The sequence below is a fragment of the Pelodiscus sinensis genome, chromosome 7, assembly GCF_052426305.1.
Source record: "Pelodiscus sinensis isolate ZL-2025 chromosome 7, ASM5242630v1, whole genome shotgun sequence".
Lineage (NCBI taxonomy): Eukaryota > Metazoa > Chordata > Testudines > Trionychidae > Pelodiscus > Pelodiscus sinensis.
The window spans coordinates 67,868,456-67,888,219 of record NC_143058.1 but is presented as its reverse complement, the minus strand read 5'-3'; the positions used below and the strand labels follow the sequence as shown (position 1 = coordinate 67,888,219).

At 39.6% G+C, this 19,764-nt stretch overlaps 1 protein-coding gene across 2 annotated transcripts in view; it reads right to left on the bottom strand.

Moving 5' to 3' along the window:
• Window positions 1-3,181: 3,181 nt before the first annotated feature.
• Window positions 3,182-19,764, bottom strand: part of WDR75 (WD repeat domain 75) — a 34,885-nt gene continuing 18,302 nt past the window's right edge. For both annotated transcript variants that reach the window (XM_075934168.2, XM_089779855.1), the window contains exons 13-21: window positions 19,343-19,506; window positions 16,097-16,277; window positions 13,249-13,343; window positions 12,193-12,288; window positions 11,418-11,587; window positions 10,703-10,762; window positions 6,603-6,749; window positions 5,793-5,884; window positions 3,182-3,468 (exon numbers count right to left, since the gene is read on the bottom strand). In XM_075934168.2, coding sequence (XP_075790283.2) covers window positions 3,264-3,468; window positions 5,793-5,884; window positions 6,603-6,749; window positions 10,703-10,762; window positions 11,418-11,587; window positions 12,193-12,288; window positions 13,249-13,343; window positions 16,097-16,277; window positions 19,343-19,506 — 1,210 coding nt within the window. In that variant the 3' untranslated portion in view covers window positions 3,182-3,263. The remainder of the gene's footprint in view (window positions 3,469-5,792; window positions 5,885-6,602; window positions 6,750-10,702; window positions 10,763-11,417; window positions 11,588-12,192; window positions 12,289-13,248; window positions 13,344-16,096; window positions 16,278-19,342; window positions 19,507-19,764) is intronic.

Genomic DNA, 19,764 nt, shown 5'->3' with positions numbered 1-19,764 from the left:
AAACTAGGGCCAGTAGAGTGTAGTTATTGCATCCTGACCACACTGTGGATATGCTAAGGAGGTTGGTTAGCTAAAGAAGCTAGTATTTGGATAGTGGAAAATCCCCAAGCACAGGTTAAAGAATCCAAAGTGTAGGTACTTTAAAAACCAGCAGCTGGCTGTGAGAGTGGAAACTCAAGGAGCCACTCGGGAAGTTTGGGACAGGAGGAGGGGAAGAAATGGCACGTTTTCAAAGCAGGGGTACCTGGTTTAGCTGGAGACCAACCAAAGGCAAAACAAGCTGACTTGGAAAAAGAGACAAAGAACTAGAAAGGAGAGGAACTGACACAGGGAAATGCATTTAGGTTTTATCCTCTTTGTATAGATCTGTACATTTCTCATGCAATTACATAAAGAACAATGGTGTTTAGAATCCTCTGCAAAGTCTCTCTGTGCTATACATTATACTTACCTTTGAAGAGTAAACCAGTGGATTCACAAGGCCTACGCCTGGAGTTGGGAGAGGGTGTGTTTAAGCTTTGGGGGGAGTTTCAGGGATAGTCACAGATAACAGAGCTAGACAGTTGGACCCTGTATTGCAGCACTCAGAATAAGGTGCTTTAATACACAAGAGCATTTACTCTATTTGTTACAATAGAACAGAATAAATGATACTCTAAAAAAGACATAAGGCAGTACTGTGTGCTCTCTATTTTCTTACGTACAGGTGGCTAAGTCCATTGCAGAAGTCTCCAACATGCTGGTTCAGTCTTCCCATCTATGTGGAAGAGAAGTGGGTTCTGCCTACATCATTGTCCCTCTGTGTGATGCTCTGAATACTTCTGGAAGCCTCTGAGATTCCATTAGAGCCCCACATATATTTCTCCTCAACATTTCTATACATTTAGTAGCTCAGCAAGAAGTACTGAGCATTTTTTCTCTGGCTTTCAAAATGGAAAGTTGCATCAGTGCTTGATTTAGGCAGATAAAACTACATTAAGCACCATACTATAGATAATCTTTGAACATTTGAGATTCCTGCTTTTTAAACCTTTGAACTATTTAAAGTTAATTAATCTGAGTGTTGGATAACTTGCTAATAAAATTCTAAAGTCAACAATTGACTGTACAAGGATAGCTGTATTTTAGAGAAATGGTAGAAGTGATACAACTAGCCAAATGGTTCTGGAGACTTGCTTGGAGTTCATGAAAGGCAGCTTTTCAAAAAAATCTTCCTACAATTAAGTGATTAAGGGCATGTTTATAGTGGGAGTGAGGGGTGAAGCTAACACTGGGGTTAAACAGTGGGAGCTGGGGACTGAGCAACAAAATGCCCATTAAATAAGAGGTTAAAAATTTTTCCTGTACAGTTACCAGTCGTATTATTCTTTACTCATTAAAAAGTTTGTCTACCTTGTTGAATTCTGATATTTACTTTCTACTTCCTCTTAGACACCTTTGCTTATTAGCTGGGTTAAAGTAAATAAAGACTATGGGGACTTGTATTAATATAAATCAGGCTGCTATAGCTTCTACCTTTCTTTCTTCAGGAACAGAAGTTGGTCCAATAAAAGATATTATCAAGCCCACTGTCTCTCTGAATGGACAAGGAGACATTGGACTTTTGTCTTCAATTTTTGGCATTTTTTCCTCAAATCTGTTTTAAAATAAACTGTCATCCAGAGTTTTAAAATAATTACTAAGGGCAACAATCAATGATTTAACAGTTCTCCCTACTTCTCCCAAAAATCTATTCTTATTGAAAAGCCACATAAAATATGTATTTTGCATATTTTGAAAGTTAAATGATTTCCAGCAGCATGACCTTTTACCCAGTGACCCAGTTGACTTGTCAAATTTTGTTTTGCAAAACCCAATGAGCTATGTATCTGCTTGTGGATCAGGTTTCAAATTCTGCTGTCAGCTTCAGTTTTTGCTTAAAGCAGAGCACTGTGGTGTACACTAGTAGAAGCTTTGATTAATATGCATTTCATTTATGCAACAGACGCTCATTAAAGTGTTCATTGCCATTGCAATATAGCAGCTGTACTTTTTTTCCCTTTTTTCCTCCAGTGAAGTTCAGATCGTTGTGATTTCTGAAATGTTACACTGTGTGTCAATATAGCAACATCTGAAGCACCTGATACTTCTAAAGATTTCTTAGTGCTCAGCAAATGTCAGGGATGTATTTCTATCCTATGAAATATTAGGCTGCATTTACCCATGCTGGCAAGGGAAGTAGTGGGGTAAACTGCTATTTCTAGGGGATTAGGGCAGTCAGGGTTTGCACTGCTGAATTCCCAGGGATTCTGACCGTGGAGTGGCTGGTTGAGATATCTGATTTTCTGCTCAACTGTTCTGCCACCCCAATCAGAGCAGTGGTTATGGGACCCTTTTTAGAAGCTATCTCCTGCCTGACAGAATTGTGGGCATCAGCCAATGTAATGCAGAATTGAATCAAGTCCTTCATCTACATTTTACATGCAAACAGAGATAAACAGCTGTTTGAGGTAACAGTCTGAGAGAAAGTTGGAGGTCCTGTACTTTAGTTCCAAGACTAGCTTTCCTTTCTTAATTCAAAGATATTAAAAAATGGCTAACTTGGCATAGCCAAAGTCTTTCGGGGAAGGATGCTGGCAGTGTGGAGGGAGCATGAGTTTGTGCAGGGCAGGGCGTAGCGTGCGATAGAGGGGTCAGGAGGTGTGGGGGTGTGCACGCACGCGTGAGAGGGCAGGAGGCTGGAAGTGAGAGAATTGGAGGGGTGAGGAAGAGCTGAGGGTGGCGGGGTCCCATCAGGCGGGGCCTTCTCTCTTCCCCAAGCCCTCCTAGGCCTTTCCTCCTCCCTTACAGCAGCGCAGCCAAGGGCGGGGTGGGGGTGGGATGAGGAAGAGTTTAGGGGAAGAGGGGCTACTTACCTGGTCTGGGAGCATGCAAGATGGCAGAGCCTCAGCCCTGCTGCCAACTCTCTTGGTGGCATGTCTGTCCTCAGTGGTCACTCTCAGTATCATATCCCTCCTCTCTGTGCCCCTTCCTTTCCATGTTATGGAAAACAGACCCATTCCTGGCACTTCCAATTTTGTTGGACCGGACCACACCACACCACACCAGACCAAACAACCAATCAATAAAAAAATATGCTTTGAAATACCCTTTACAATAAAGGAATCCAATAAAAAAAACACGACGAATGATTGAAAGAGCCTTTTTGGGAGAACACAGTATTTAATCCATTAACATTAATATTTAAATTCATATGAAACTATAAAATGCATATACTGATGTTTCTAGAGAGCAGCTATCCAACTGTAGTCCATTCTTCTTATCTTTCGCAGTTCTTTTTCCTGAGATTTAGACAGTTTAGGTGTAATTTCACCCAAAAATGCTGTAGTATTTATATCCTGTTCCACCTCATTAAGCTCTACATCCTCATCTGACTCATCCTCTGCTTTTTCACTGTCCATTTCAACTTCATCCACCACTTCTTCAGCACTTCAAAGTAAAAGGACGAAATGTTACATGACTTATTCACGTAGGACTACCGGTACACTAGATACTTTACTTACGAGGAAAAGATGTGTCCCAAAGAACTTACAATTGAAACAATTTACATTCAGCACGTGTGTGTACACACCCCCACCCCCACACCAAATCTATAATAAGGCCTAATATTTGGGGCTGATCCAGTATAGTCTGAGGTCAATGGAAAAATTCCCACAGGTTTTAATGGACACTAGAACTAGAACAATCCCTTACTAACTGCTATATCACACATGCCATTTAGCACCCATCTTTGCCCATCTCACTCACTAATCCATTTGTCCTGAATTCATTATAATAATCCAAACCTTTGAACACTTTTTGAAATACTCACTGTTCTATTAGAAATCAAATTGTCAATGAGATATTTCTTTTCTGAATATTATATTAATGTAAGATAGTGGACAGACTGTATTCAGTCCTGCAACAGTAATAGTTATAAATTCATGATGTTACAGGACTAGAAAAATAGGTATTTCATACCACTGGCACAGTGAATTTTCCACCCTCTGAACAGGGAACATTACTGTCTTTCAGTCCTGTAAAATTCAGCAACATCAAACCTTAAAGTGCTGACATTTGTAAGTACAGAAAAAGCTTTACAGCTCACTCTTCAGAGAAACTCTAAAAAGTTATTGCTTCTAGCTGTCCTCTCTTTCACATTCAGACTTGTGCTGCTGATCTCACGATATTAAGGTAGAATGGGTTTAAGAGTCCTGATAATGTGTTTGAAATAGTTACCTACAGAATACATGCAGCTTCATGTCTGAAAGTTTAATTGGAACTTGTCTGCTGTGACCTGCATAACTCACTGCTTGTGAATAACATGGGCACCCTACACTCATCACTGATTTACACGTTCTGCACTACACACCCAGTATATATATAAATTACAACACATACAATATATGCAAATTATATACCACTGACAGGCAGAGACAGATACTAACACATCAAGATAAAGTGCATAATTTTATGTATATGTATTTATACAATTCTTATATATTTGAATATCACTACCGTTTTAGAGCCCAATTCTACAAATGCTTAACACTCTTAATATAACTTTTATTTGATAGACCCAGTGATTACAATAGAATTTCAGATGAGTAATGCTACATGTTTAAGTATTTCTAGGATAAACTGTTAGAGTATATGTGCAGACATTCTGACCAGGCCTACTGATAGGCCCTGCCAATGGAGATATAGCTTATACCAGCCAAAAGTGCTGTTGCCTGTATAGCTCAAGGTGGTTTAGTGAATTAAGTCAATTATATAGAAACTGATATATCAGCATAAACATTCCTTTTGCCAATAAGAGGGCTATTGCAGCATTTCTGTATCAGCAAAAACAAATTTGTCCCTCTCTGCCCGCTGGCACATCACACACGAGCATACACTACCGCACACTGCTGTACCAGCAAAGATTTCTAGTATCTCTTGTATGTCTGGATCCTAACACAATATGAATAATTAAAAAAACCCTCTTGTCTTTCTAGAAAGCTAACTCATTGTTTATGTCCACATTTATGGTAAAGCTTCTCAAGAACAGGCTGTCTAAAATTTAATCTTAGTATACGTAGTATTTTATCGGCTTCAGTATACTTGGCATGCTAATAAATCTATTACAAAATAACTACCATAGGCCACCAACCCATGAATTATTTTCTATAACGTATACATTGATCTCACAAAGGAGCAAGCTTCATAAATGAAGGTATCGCAGACATAAATTGTTGCACATTACTGTTAAATCAATTAGTCCCATAAGCTTGCTATGCAACGCTAACAAATTTAGTCCTAACATAAAAATGAGTAGTATGCAGAAATGAACAGATTCAAAGTTCAGTTAGTGATATTAGCAATGGAAAGTGACTTAGATAATGATAAAAAAATTCATTTAAAGAAGAGTTGATACTTGAATTAAGGCTAAACACAATTTACAAGGCAATTTATAAGGCTAAACACAAGGCAATTTTGTTTATTTTTACATGAAGCCAAGAAAATGTATCCCCATTCACCAATCAAACTTATTGGAATCAATCTAACAAAATCTTACAGCTTTAGGGGGAAGGTTACATGTTTAAAAAGCAGTTTTACAAGATAATTAAGCGGTTGCAAAAATGACACTAATTAAAAGCATTCTTATGAACTATGGTAAGCAATGGAATGAATAAAAAAAGTATAACTGTCTCAACACTATGTAAGAGGGTCCAGTTGAAATTTTTTCAACTGATATTTGATTTATTTAAGCCATCAGCCTGGATTATTTTTACCTTTTATTCTCCTTGGATATCAGCATTGAATTAATAAAAATGGAACACAGGAAAGAAGCAGATGGCAACACATGTGCAGGAGTGTGTAGGAGCTGAGAAGACAAGAAAACAGAAGTTTTATTAAGGTTTAAGGATGTTAAATTGCAATTATCTGGCTAATTGTGTAGTTGATACAAATTGTATCGACTTTACAGTTAGTCAACAAGGACCACTCTGCAGAGCTCTCTCCCCCACTCAACAGCTCTGCATTTTAAATGTAGTAAGAGCGGCTGGGCTCTTACGTTTAAAATGCAGAGGTGCAACACCCCAGACCATCACAAGCTGGAACTGCTTGGTCCTGGCTCACAATGAGTCTAGCAGCCTCTGTTCTCAGTGGCCAGGGGGCCACTGTCAGAGTAGCCTCTGTCTGTGGCCAGCCGCAAACAGGGGCTGCTGATAGGCAGCAACCCCTGTACATGTGAGGCCCCAGCTCCCCACTGGACCCTCCAGCCAGGGGCTGCTGGCGGAGCAGCCTGCCCCACTGCTGACAAAGGCAGCAGGAGTGAGGGAAGGGAAGCAGCACTGCAGAGAAGATGCTGGGGGAAAACTAGCTTTTAAGCCAGCTCCCCCCAGCACTGTCTCCTGCTCTCTCCCGCCCTCGCAGCTGTGTCTCAAACAAAGGTAGCAAGGGGATAGGGGAAGTAAGTAGTCAAGTACTTATGCTTATTGGGTAGCTGAGTAGTCAACTACTCACTAGCATCCCTTTTAAGGTTCCATTTTTCATGCTTTTACATAGGCATGTGTATTATACACATCTCTGATTATACCTACCTCTTTGATTGCAGGTGAATCTTGGGTTACGTGACTTTGGAAGACGGCTGTCCCAAGAGTGGCATTCTCTTTTGATTTCTGTTGATGTCTGTGTTTTCCCAATAGCAAATAAAAGGGGGTCACAAGGAGACTCTCCTCTACTGCCAACTGAAAAGTAAAAAGCAGAATACGTAGGTGAAAAGAGCTCTTCGTTTCTGAGCAGAAGAAAACGATAATATTTCAGTGCCAAGGATCTGAATTCCCAATCTCAGTCTAATGACAAACTCATGTTCTGCAACAAGACTTTTAGAATTTGCCAAGACATGGTTCAAATAGTCTAATTACAATCAGATACAGATATGCAATAAAGTTCAAATACAGTCTAATTCACTTGAATGTGGTGAGCATTCTACTTTAATTTTTACATTTTTATACTCCACTTCACTATACAAGAGACTTTGTAACAAAAAAGCACCTTCCTATACAAGATATCTGATTTCTGTGCACATTCGAAATAAGATCTGATTGCTTATTCAAAAGTGTATTATCTTCTGTTTCTGCAAGAACATGGATATATATTGGTAAAGACCAAACAATCTAATTTAAAAAATATTAAGCAGTACATGTTTGCTGCCAAGTATTAAAGAAAGTCAAACCATTGGAATGATGCAAATTACTGGTTAAGCACCTGGAACCATAAATTTAACATGCTAAGCAAGTGTTTGACAACAGGAGCCTCTTCTGCAGGCAAAGAGAATATTTTCTTTATTTCAGTTTATCTAGTTCAAAATTAAGAATCCAACTGGGAGCTGAAGTGGCAGGAATACTTGTTTTCATATTTTAATTTATAAATAAAATCTAGGTGTGAGAGGATGAGATCTACTAATTCTGAAATCTTAAAGGATATAATGAACAGAAAAATCAGTTCATTTCACTAACAGGTATTTCCTTTATTTAATCAAGCGTTAAATGACGACAAATATTTTGCTGAATTTGAGAAAAGTTTAGTATCCAGTACATTTAAGGTAGTTTTATTTAAAAATTTTGTGCGCACACACATTGAATTAAATTTCCATTCAAGTAAAGCTTTGCACAAATAAAGAAAAAAATAATCTAGTAAATAAGTAGTAAGTAATTCAAATTAAACTTCATAATTGCTTAAATAAATGTATAGATTTAATGCATATTCCTGTTTTAAAAAAAGAAGCACCAAATTTAGCATAAAAGCTACATTTACTTGCAATCTGACATGTTTTAATAGTTATCAACCAATAGGAATTTTATTTTCTTTAGAAAAATAAAAAAATACAAATGCAAACAATTAAAATCAAGGATTTAAATCAAAGTTTGCTGATTTAAATAATGATTAAAATACACAATGGCGCCATGTTGGTGGGAAGCATTCTCCTATCAGCACAGAGTTTCTTCACAAGACGCGCTATAGGGACTAGTATAGACCTTCCCCTCGTATAAGTGTTTTCTATATGCGAATTTAAAATATTTGCTTATGTAATTTTGAAATTAATTTATTACCAGTGGTGTTCATAAAGATAACCACATTTTCACAAAACTTAAAACAAAGGGCCACTAACAATAGGACTATGTATAATTTACAAAATATGAACTGACTTCTACAGTGTCCATTTTTTGCATTTTCTTAGCACTATATTAGAAAGCATTTTCAGAAGACACCGAATCTAGCACCTCCATTATTAAGTACATGAAAAAATAGTTAACACAAAACTGAAGAGCTGCGATGCAATGCCAATTAGAAGTACAGTAAAACTCCGATGGTCTGGCATCTGATGGTCCGGTAATCCTGATGGTCCGGCACCATCAGGAATCCGGATATGCTCCGGGCAGCCAGACCATTGGAGCTTCTCTGCCCCCAGCTTTCCCGATTCAGCTGCTGCTAAAACTGACCAGAGGCTGAATCAGGGAATCCGGGGGCAGAGCAGCTGGAGTGCTGCCAGGTAGGTCCCGTAGCATTGCCCCTCGGGGCTGCGGGACCAAACCGGCAGCACCCCAGCTGTCCCAGATTCAGCCGCTGCTGAAACTGACCAGCAGCTGACTCCAAGAAGGCCGAGGTAGAGCAGTTGTGCCTCGGGCTTCCTGGAGTCAGCCGCTGACCAGTATCAGCAGCGGCTGACTTGGGGACTGTAGCCAGACGGACGTCCACCCCCGCCCCTCCCCCAACTCATCCATCTTATTTGCCTTCCTGAAGCATACAGGGCAGAGAAGGAGCAGTAAAATCAGCATAGTCTATGCTGGCTCATCTGATCCTGAGAAGCTGAAAACACAGATATGTGGAGAGAGAGAGCGATTAAGGCAATCAGCATAGCCATTAAGCTTTGATCTGCTTTGATGCAAGATCAGGATATGCGAGGCTGGCACCCATGTTGATACGAACACACAGTCCCTGGGAGAGGAATCCCCCACTGAGAAAAGAATGTCCAGTACTTCCAATTTAATCATCTCAATTCTCTCTTACAAGTGTAAATTAAGTTCACAACTCCCTTGTAAGAACTGGTCTCACAAAAGACAGACCAGCCCCATTTGGCATGATAGACAAGAAAGAGAAATGAATGACCCCATGAGTATAAAGGTGGTACAGCAGCACACTCTCTTTTGAGTGTCATTCTACCCTCTACCTGCTGGTCGGGTTAGGTGTTTGACCTCCCGAGGTTCAATGGGGACGCCCACCTCGTATTTTCGTCTTTCCTAGGAATTGAGGGACTGGCCCTGGCCTGACATGCTGGAGTCAAGAGGCACAGAAGGGGGTAAAAATTGTACCTGGATGTGGTCCCCTGTCTTAAGTGTACACATAGAAAGAGTAAGCTGTTACTTGGTACCATTATTTCTATTTTTCTATCTTTATCTTCTTTGTAACCATTTTTAAGATCTATATTTTGCTAGTAGTTAAGAAATAGAGCAATAGCCATTGTAACCACATGATTTATAAGCTTCCTCAATAAACCTGTAACTGTTTAAGCTTTAACCTGACTCCTTCAGTTGCTGTAATAGAACCAAGCACAATTTAAAAGAACTTCAGCCGGTCATAAAGGGACAGTTATAGGAAGAGCTTGGGCGTTTGGATTTGTGTCACACCCAGGTGGCACAATCCACTGGGGCGCCTTTCAGTCTTTCCCCAAGGCTGCCCGCTGCGAAGGAATTACGAATTCTAGCAGCTGAAATCTAAGGTGTAATAAGCTCTTCCTGTACACACTGGGGCGTCTGTTAGCCTGTTTGGCTACCCTCTGCGACAGGACCTCGGTCCTAGCAGTAAAGTCACGGACGTTAAACTATTTTTCGGGGCACCCTCCAGCCTCCTAGGCTGCCCGCTGCAACGAGACTGTGTCTCAGCAGTTGAAGACTTGGGTGTAACACACACGCACACACTGCCCTGACCGTCGGCTGACAGGGACACCTGGGGCAGAGAAGCTGGGGCGCTGCCGGGTTGGTCCAGTAGCGCCAAGGAGCGGCGCTGCGAGACCAACCCGGCAGCACCCCAGATGCTCTGCCCCAGGCGTCCCCAAGAGCAGCTGGGATGCTGCCAGGTTGGTTTCGCCACGCCAAGGGTCGGCGCTACCGGACCAACCCAGCAGCACTCCAGCTGCTCTGCTGCAGGCACCCCCGATTCAGCCGCCGCTGAAACTGACCAGCAGAGCCGGACTATCGGAAGGGGGGGCTATGAGAGGTCTGGGGTGGCATCCACCTCACCCCAGGCCCCTGATAGCCTCCCCTTCTGATAGTCCAGCATATCTGATAATCTGGCACCCCCTGGGTCCTAAAGGTGCCGGATTATCGGAAGTTTACTGTACTAGTACTTTAAAATATCAAGATATCACTTTTAAGTGCTTTTAGTACAGAGGTAACACTCTTGCCAGGAGAAAGGACAGCCATCTGTTACTTAAACTTTTAACAAGAAGCAATGCTGCTAAGAAATAAGCAACAACTGAGTTGCACAGCACTGCACCTTTGGACAGCCACCTCTGGCTCCATGCCAAGGTTATCTGAACACTTATGATGGAGCAGAATTTAGATCTCACAAGTAAGTGTCCAACTGAATGAACTTTAAAGTCCTTTACAGATCTCCAGTATCAGAACAACTATAAACGTACCTGTTTGCTTGACGGCGTAAGCCTCTCTTCTGCGGACTTTGTGCTAAAAGTCAGTAGATCCTAAAACATGCAGAATGATGCAGCCAGATTAGAGAGTGGAACAAAGTGTTGGAAAGACTTCAGTGTATTATTTTACAAAATAGTTTTACTGCATGAAAGGCTGCCATTTTTGTGAAACAAAAGCAGACACACATCCCCTACTACATATTTTATACAACAAAGCAATAAAAGGGAAAAACCAGAGCCCAAGAGGTAAATTAAAGTTAAGATAGGTCTTTTTGGGAGTAGGAAAAGAGCAAGACAAAATTGCAGGAAGCTAGTAGTTTGATTTAATAGCAATGATTTTAAAAAAAATATTTTGCATACACATTATAAATAGCTCATATGATAGTCAGATAAGTGTTAGGCAATAACAGTAATTTTCTTTTCCAGAAAACATAGTATTGCTCTTTCACCTGGCTTAGGGGCAGTAAAAACTAAAAGCAACTGAAGTAGAATCAATAATAATCAGTTAAGGTAAACTGTTTTAGAAATTGAAAACTAATGACATTGTATCTTATACTGGTTGAAAGCAGGAACAACAACAAAATACAAGAGGAAGCCCATAACACTGACTGCCAGAAGCCTGGATTTTTATTTCTTGTTTAGATAGTAGAACAATTTTTAAAGTGACAGTTCTCTTATTCCTTCTTCCCTGCCAGTCACTTCTCCTTACCTGTGTTTCAGTCAGGACATAAAGTTGAGATCTGCTTAACCACTGGTGTTTTTCTGAGCCAACTGATTCAGGGACATCTCTTGGAATGAAGACAGCCCACTGGACTCGCTCTCTACAGAGATTTCTCTGGATACAGAATGGCCTTGGCTCATTTGGTTTAAATATAAACACTGGCAAAACAAATATTTTCTGTTTTTAGTACACAAAAGATTTGTTCCCTCCCAATCCTTCTTGGGATGGACAAGGCCACACATGTCATTTCCATTCAACTAAATGCACACTGAATGGCTAAGATATTACTGCATGCTAGGAGGCACTCATCCCCAAGAACTCACATTTGCCTTCATGGTATTCCCAGCCAAAAAGCAAAAACAAACAACTCCTTCTGCAAAGCAAAAGAGCTACAAATGTTACATTAAGGCTGGACCTACAAGATATACACAGTGAAACCTATGGCTGCTCCATCTGCCCTAAATTTAGGCAGTTTCACACCTAATGTGGAAGGACTAAGAACAGTTCATGCAGAAAAAGTGACTGACCCACAATTGCATTGCCAAAGCAGCAGCCAACAGTGCTCTGGAAAAGATGTGTGGCAGGGGAGCCCTACATACCTGCTAGGGCACAGTTTCCTACAGGCAAAACTTAAGGCACTACAGTCTATTTTATGATTTTTTAAAAACAGGTCTTCAGTAATCAAATATAACAGTCTAGAAACCATGTTTCCAATCTTACAGGTTTCATCATCTTTTGCTAATGAAGAAACCTTTGTACTTACAGTCAGAACTGTCCACGAGCCGTGAGAATGCAGCAATGTTTTCTGAAAGGGGGTCTGGCTGCAGAACCATTATGTTGAGCTGTGCGCTCCATTCCACTAAAAAAAATAAACCACCAGGCATAAAAGGAAGTCAGATGTTTTACTATATAAAAGAAGCCAAATGTGGAAAATGCACCTATAGTGATACATCTGCCTGGAAAACTCAGACAAACTTTAATGTTCACAGGTGAGTACAAACACAAGTAAGTATCAGTCCTGCTATATGAGCAGAAGAGAAAAAGGATTTGAATGTCTAGTCAGTTGGAGTTTGATATGAATGCATTCTGGACTGGAAGGCTTTTTACAAAAATACTAAGATCAGAACTGCATAAACCAGTCATACCTATACTGAATAGGAATGACCCATATTGAATATTTGGAAGCATGAGTTTTTTAAAGCTTAAAACCTGCAATTTTGTGTCTGTTTTAAGCTTTAAAAAACTGACTTAAATGTTCACAGCTGCTGGAAATTATGGGAGAATAAGACATTTTTCTGGCAACAGCAAACATGAAGATGTAAAAAGTTAGCTTTATAATCGTTACACGTTGTCAGCATCACATGGCAAAATATACAACTTAACTACCCTTAAAACGAATACATTTTCAAGTAACTTTTTTCTTATTTTGCCAATTGAGGTTTTTTTTGTTGGTTTGATATACAGTGAATTCAATTTAACTGACATTTACTGATAAAAATCTAGTCTTTCCAAGCCTAATCATATTCCAACTCCAAAAATTCTCTTATGAATAAGAATGTAAGTGCAAACATTTCAGCCAAGATTGCTGCAGAGTTTACGGTATGGAATGGTGTCAGATAGTGGAGCAAAGATGGACTACATTATCACATCAAACTTAAATAGGTTAAGTGCCAATGATAGTTCCATATGCTGTTAAGTGGCAGGTCAGTTTGAAATCAAAACTCCAGGTATTCTGGACTACACCAAAAATGTAATTGCTAATTATTATCTGTACTGGTCTAGTGGGTAATACTCACTGATATAATAAAACTGATCTTACATGCACAGCTGAGCAGGTTCCAGCAACAGAGAAAGCCATTATCAGTGGTACCAAGGAGGTATTTGGAACAACTTAGTCTCCCAAAACACAGGTTTCTAAGTGAATAAAAGCCAAAATGAAATTAATAAGCCTTTGATCATCTGTATAATGGCAGATTTATAACTACAAGCAACCACAAAACACACTTTGTTAAAACTTAAATCTTTTTAAATTAAGCCAAATTTCATTAAGTTATCTGCTGTAACAGAATTTAGCCTTCCAGATCCCTCTCTAGTGGCTCAGTAAGAAATAAAAGTAAACATTCTGAAAGTGTTAATAGTCTTAAAAAGCTCATCAGAAAAACAGCTGTGACATACTTACAATATTCTTTGTAACACCCTGATATAAAAGAAAGGTCATGATAAATCTCATCCTACAATGGTCGCTATAAGTAATTAGTCAATCATGGGTATTAAAGTCACAGTATAATAAAAAAAATATTTAAAGCATTTCTCCGGTTACTAAAGATTTTCTTTCAGTTTTACTATTCTAATTTACTTTTCACCACTAATACTGTTTCCATCTTTCAGACTGGTGAGTAAAATTAGGCTGGTCTGTTTCTAGTCAATATTAATTTCTGGTTCTCTTGCACTAATACAATTAAAGAAAATCTTGATTTCAAGTATTTTTGTTTTTAGAAATCTTACACAGGCTTTTTAATATTAATTAGAAACTAAAAGTTTGTGAGTTTAAAAATAATTATTCTAGGTCTAATGTAAATGGCAGTTCCCTTTAATTACAACATAGCTGTCCACTATATACAATTAAGGACATACAAATGATTGACTAGCCTGCAGAAAATTTACCATTGTAGCAGCATGCAGACCATAAAGGTTCTAGTACACCCAAAAAGAAAAAAAAATGTTCTGGGTTAACAGATTACAGATTTAACCTGAAAGCTGGTCAGTTATTTAAAGAGAGTTTAACAGTGTGGGTAACCTGTCCCTGAATTTTCCTGCCAGCTTCTGTCATTTTACTGCCACACATTTCTCAATTTCATTCCCCCATCATGTGAAACCCACATGAAATGGACTATACAGATAGAAAACGTGAAATTGACTAGAAAAAGTGAAAATGGCAATTACAGTATTTCATGAACACCAACAAGTAAAAACAATATTGAGTTTTGCATTAAGTTGACATGGCCCCTTTAATAGAGCCATAAAAATATTCATTTTCAATAATTTGTTACAAAATAGTTACACCTCAACAAGAAGAGTACTTGACAGCAGTACTATGCTACCATCCCCAAGTACTGACAGACAATAATTCCAAGAAAAATGTCAGTTTTAGACAATCTTCACAGAATATAAGTTCCCATATGAGAGAAGTGTGATACTTTGGCAACCACATATTCAGCACTCATATAATTATGATATGTTTTGTACAAAGTATGCTTTGTGAAGTATTCTAAAAGTCTTGATCTGTTAGATAATGTCTTGCTGGATTGTACATGAAATTATGGAGTTTAGCTATGTGCTACTAAAACTTGTTGGTGAGTTGAGAACACCTACAAGCAGCTTTTCAGGTACAACAATAAAAAGGCCAATGCTGATAGCTTACAGATAAAATATGCATAAGTACAAGGATTACCCCAGGAACTAGGTACAACAGAAAACTTTCAGAGATAGCACTAGACAATGGGAACTGTTTGACACACATTACAGCAAAAAAACTTTCTAGCAAGTGGGAATAAGATACTGAAAAAGGAACTGACATGGCTGCCCCCAAATGCCTCCCAAGAGAACACCCGGAATCACCGGAGGAACAGACTGAACTGGGAAAGTCCTGGCTCTAGGCTAAAAGGATTGCCAGCCTATGTATGGAAACTTGATAAACTTCTTGACAATCAATAAGGGGAACTGGATATTGCCAATTCAAATTCTATCTAGTTTATTAGGCTTTGTTTGTGTTTTTGTTTATTTGTTAGCCAATCTGCTTTCAACTGTTTGCTAGCAGTTAAAAGCAATTACAATCTAAATTTCTGTAATTAATAAACTTGTTTTATTTTACTAGTGAGTTTTTGAATGAAGTGTTTGGAAATCCTAGCTCTTGAAACAAAAGCTGTTGCTTATCTTCCCCACATTGAGGGGGAGCAAATATTAATTAACGAACTTGCACTGTATGAATCCATATTCAGTACATGATAGCATAATTCTGAGTATATACTCCACTAGGGATGCAAGGCCAGAGAGCTGGGAAGCTGGCTGGGAGCATCCTGTTACTCCATGAGAGACATAGGTAAAGCAAAATCTACAGGGGGTAGCAAAGTTAGTCTGCATAGGATAAACTTAAAAACCAACAAATAGTCTGGTAGCACTTTAAAGACTAACAAAACATGCAGATGATAGCATGAGGACTCAGGTAACTCATTTCGGTGTGCAGTGCCATCTGCTGTCCTGCTGGGCAATAACAGGGCCTGAAGAGTGAAAAAAGAGGCGGGCGATGAACTAGCTCCTTACTGCAGAATAATGGGAATAAAGCAGAGACAAAAATACTCAGTAGTAGCTATGTGCACTGAGTCAAGCGAAGTTGGCAGGAGTAGATAGTGAAGGAATACGAGTCACACAAGAGAGATGAAAGGGTAAAAAACAGCAGATGGAGCTAGGTGCACTGAAGTTACTGAAAAAACTTTTAGCAAAACAGCTTTAAATAAATATTGTAACAATTGTTTTTAATATTTACAACTCTGAAAACTCGTAAGTGGATTTATACAAATGCAAATATTTAATCTCTGTATGAATACATACTAGTGCTCAATTAATACCTTTAAGTAAAAAAAGACAAATGATAAACAATTGTCACATACCGTATTTTTCCAGGAGGATGACAAAATGTGCATTTAAGATCCCAGGTATCCGAGTCCCACACAGTGACTGTTCTTTCAAAGCTAACAGCAAGCAAAGAGCCATCTTCTGAGAAGCAGCAGGTATTAGCTGGGTAGTTATGATAACTGCCCACAAAATCACAGCTCCATCCCATACTTGGTTCTGTTAGATTGAATCATTAACATGTTTTTGTTTATTAGTTGTCTGTATTAAAACTTCTAAACAGAACTGAGCAGCATTTCTGTTAAGAAGCCATTCAGATTCTCTATTTACATTTGAAAGCTGTACATATTTACAGGGTTTTAAAAAGATCTCTCATATGCCACTATAGAAAATGCCCAGCAAGTGTTCCATTATTAAGATTCTATACTTCTACCGCTAATTCAAGACATCATGGAATTTGCACATTTGCAATGTTTTTGGTTCAATACGCAAACTACAGAAAATAGAACTTTTAAAAAGTGAGTGCTAGAAATATCTCATTTTAATTCCTGTCACCATGTGGAAAGGTGATCAGTATCATCAATGAAAATGAACAGTCTTTAAAAGTACCAGACATTTCAGGCTAAAGAAACTTGAGGCTATTTCTAAAATGTAAGTGTTCGATTACCTATACTTGATTTTTACTGAACCTTATTGCACATTAGGGATGTTAAAATGCAGGTAAATTGGGTAACTGCATAACCACTGAAAATCTCAGCAGTTAAACGCACCTGCAGAGTTAACTTCTCCCTCAGAAGAGATGTGCACAGTAAGCCAGCTTTTAAGCCTGATTCTGGTGATACTGGCTCCGCTGGCAGTCCTGCTCCCCGGGACCTAGTGCTTGCCTGGAGCCCTGGCTCCCTTGGAACTTGCTCTTAGATTATACCCATGTCAGCATATTTAGGCATTGTACAAGCACTAAATCCAATGATTCAGAAAAATTTACTACGGTAAACAAAAACCAGCGCAAGAAAAAAGGTAATCCATGTAATCTAATGGTATCAGAAAAAAAAATCTCCATTTATCCATGAGAATTAAAACAAAATGAACACAATCAAAATGCAAGCAGACTGCTGAAAGGTTGCTGTGGAAAACTCATATTTGAGAACCTGTGGACTGTCAGGAAAGTTACACATACTTCATTTTGACTATTATGGCAACACAAGTATAGGCTGAACCTCTCTAGTCTGGCATGATTTTAGTTATCATGAGTGTGGCCAAGTTTCCTGCAGTCCATAAAGTCTGTTTACAGCCACCAGTCCTGGCTCTTAGGGTACGTCTAGACTACAGGCTTTTGTCGACAGAGTATGTGTCGACAGATACTGTCGACAAAGCTTCACTACATCCAGTTCTGTCAACAAAGCAAGCTGCTTTGTCGACATGACAGTGTAGACGCAAAGGATGGTGTAGCTGCAATAACGCCTTCTGTCGACAGAACTCTGTCAACAAAAGGTGTTATTCCTCGTAGAATGAGGTTTACCACCATCGACAAAACTGCCGAGTTCTGGCAACGTTATATCGTCAGAATTAGGCGCAAGTGTAGACGCAGGTATAACTTTGTCGACAAAATCCACTTTTGTTGACAACCCTGTAGTCTAGACACACCCTTAGTGTTATAACCTGTTATTTAGCTCTAATTTACCCCTAAATGTCTTCTAACATCCCAGTAAGCATGGAAGTGTTGCTAATACTACTAGCTAATATTGATCTCTCATGGCTCAGCAAATTCTTTGGTTCGGCACTGGTCAGATGCCAAGGGTGCCGAACTAGAGAGGTTCAATCTATACGAAGAAGTGCATTAATGGGATGCCCTTATATCCATGAGTTAGAAAGGTTATGGGATGTTACACACCCCCTGAAGTCCTTAGCTTTTATTAATGTTACAATGAGTCTCAACATGATTTTTGGTGGGTGAAGTGTCTTCAGTTTTTCACATTTTCTCATCCATGCAATCAACACAAATATATTCTATCTGCATTTTAAGGATGCAGAGTTTAACATATGCACGCAAGAATGAATGAGAATTTAACTACAAGGTACTGTAAACTCAGTTTTCTATTATGTGGGAACAGATCAAGTCAATTAAACAAGAATACCACTCATGAGCAAAGCTTTGTATATGAGGACTTGGCCCAACAAACAAAAAAAGTCCTCCCATCAACAAAGTAAAGGCTGGATTGCAGTCATTCACATGAGCTGTGGATGGAGGTCACAGTTTCCTTCCGCACAGGGTAGTAGCTCTCAACTCTTTGCAGACTACTGTATCCCTTCCAGGAGTCTGATTTTTGTTGTGTACCCCACAGCCTCATCTCCCTTAAAAACTACTTGGTTACAAAATCAGACATACAAATGCAAAAAAAACATCACAATACACTAATACTTAGAAACTGCTCACTCATTAGGGATGTTAAATAGCATGTAATTCGATAGTTGTGTCACTGCATGAAATTTTAGTGGTTACACAACTATTCAATAGCCCCTGGAGGTAGGGCTGGCAGCCAGCGTGCTCCTGGCCCCACTCCCAGGGAACCCTCCCGCCCATGCTGAACTGCAGCTTCTGTATCAGAGGCAGCAACACAGGGTGCCAGGGTGAGAGCTGCTCCGCCTGCCACCTCACCCTGCTGCAGCATATTTTATGTGTGTGTGTGTGTGTGGGTGGGGGGAAGGGGGGGGTGGAGGGGGAGGGAGAGAGAGAGAGAGCAGGCAGCTCCTGCCTCACCCCCCTACCTCTGAAGGAGGCAGCAAGGGGGAGGGAGCACCTGCCCTTCTGTTGCTTCTGATACAGAGGCAGCAAGGCAGTGGGGGAGGGAATGCGTGTAGTCTACACCTTGATATCCTTATTACTCACTGTATGAAATTTTAGTTTATACTGATTTTGCTAGTATTGTTTATGTATCCTGTTGTAAAATCAGACAAACATCTAGATGAGTTGATGTACTCCTTGGAAGACTGCCACATACTCGAGTGGTATGCATATCCCTAGTTGGGAACCAATGGTAGAGGGCTTTGGGCTAGTGTGATCCATGCATTTAGGTTCCTATCACACCTCTAACTTGCCTACATTCCTAAGTATGATAAATGATGCAAAATGTGACTGAACTCTGTACTGGGCACACAGAAGAGAATGATGTACTGTGAGGCACTGATCCTGTGCACTCGTGTATGGATGGAGAAGATTGGAGTCACTATTTCCACATGTTCAACAGGTAGCAAATAAGAGTAAATTATGTATTGGCCATACTCACTCTCTGCATCAGAGTCATTCTCTAACACCCAGACTTTAAATCGACCATCCTTGCCAGCTGTTACCAAGGTAGGAGTTCTATCTTCCAATTCATCTGTGTCACGGAAACACAGAGCTGTTACATGACCTTCGTGTGGCATATTTATTCTGGTGTTCAGAGTAAAACTATAGGGACCAAACCAAAGAAAAAAAATCACTGTCTCATTTTGATTTTTCATCAAGTTTATATTCTTTTTTTATGGGGGGAGGAGGGGAAGATCAAGAGGGAGGAAGAAGAAAGATGGTGATTGGGAAAAAGGAAAAGTGGTTTGACCAGAATTTTGTTGCCAGTCAACGTGTAAACTCATATTTAGTTTACTAGGTCTATACTTCCTCATTCCCCTTCTCCTCAATTACAAAGTAATTGAGAAACATACCCACTAG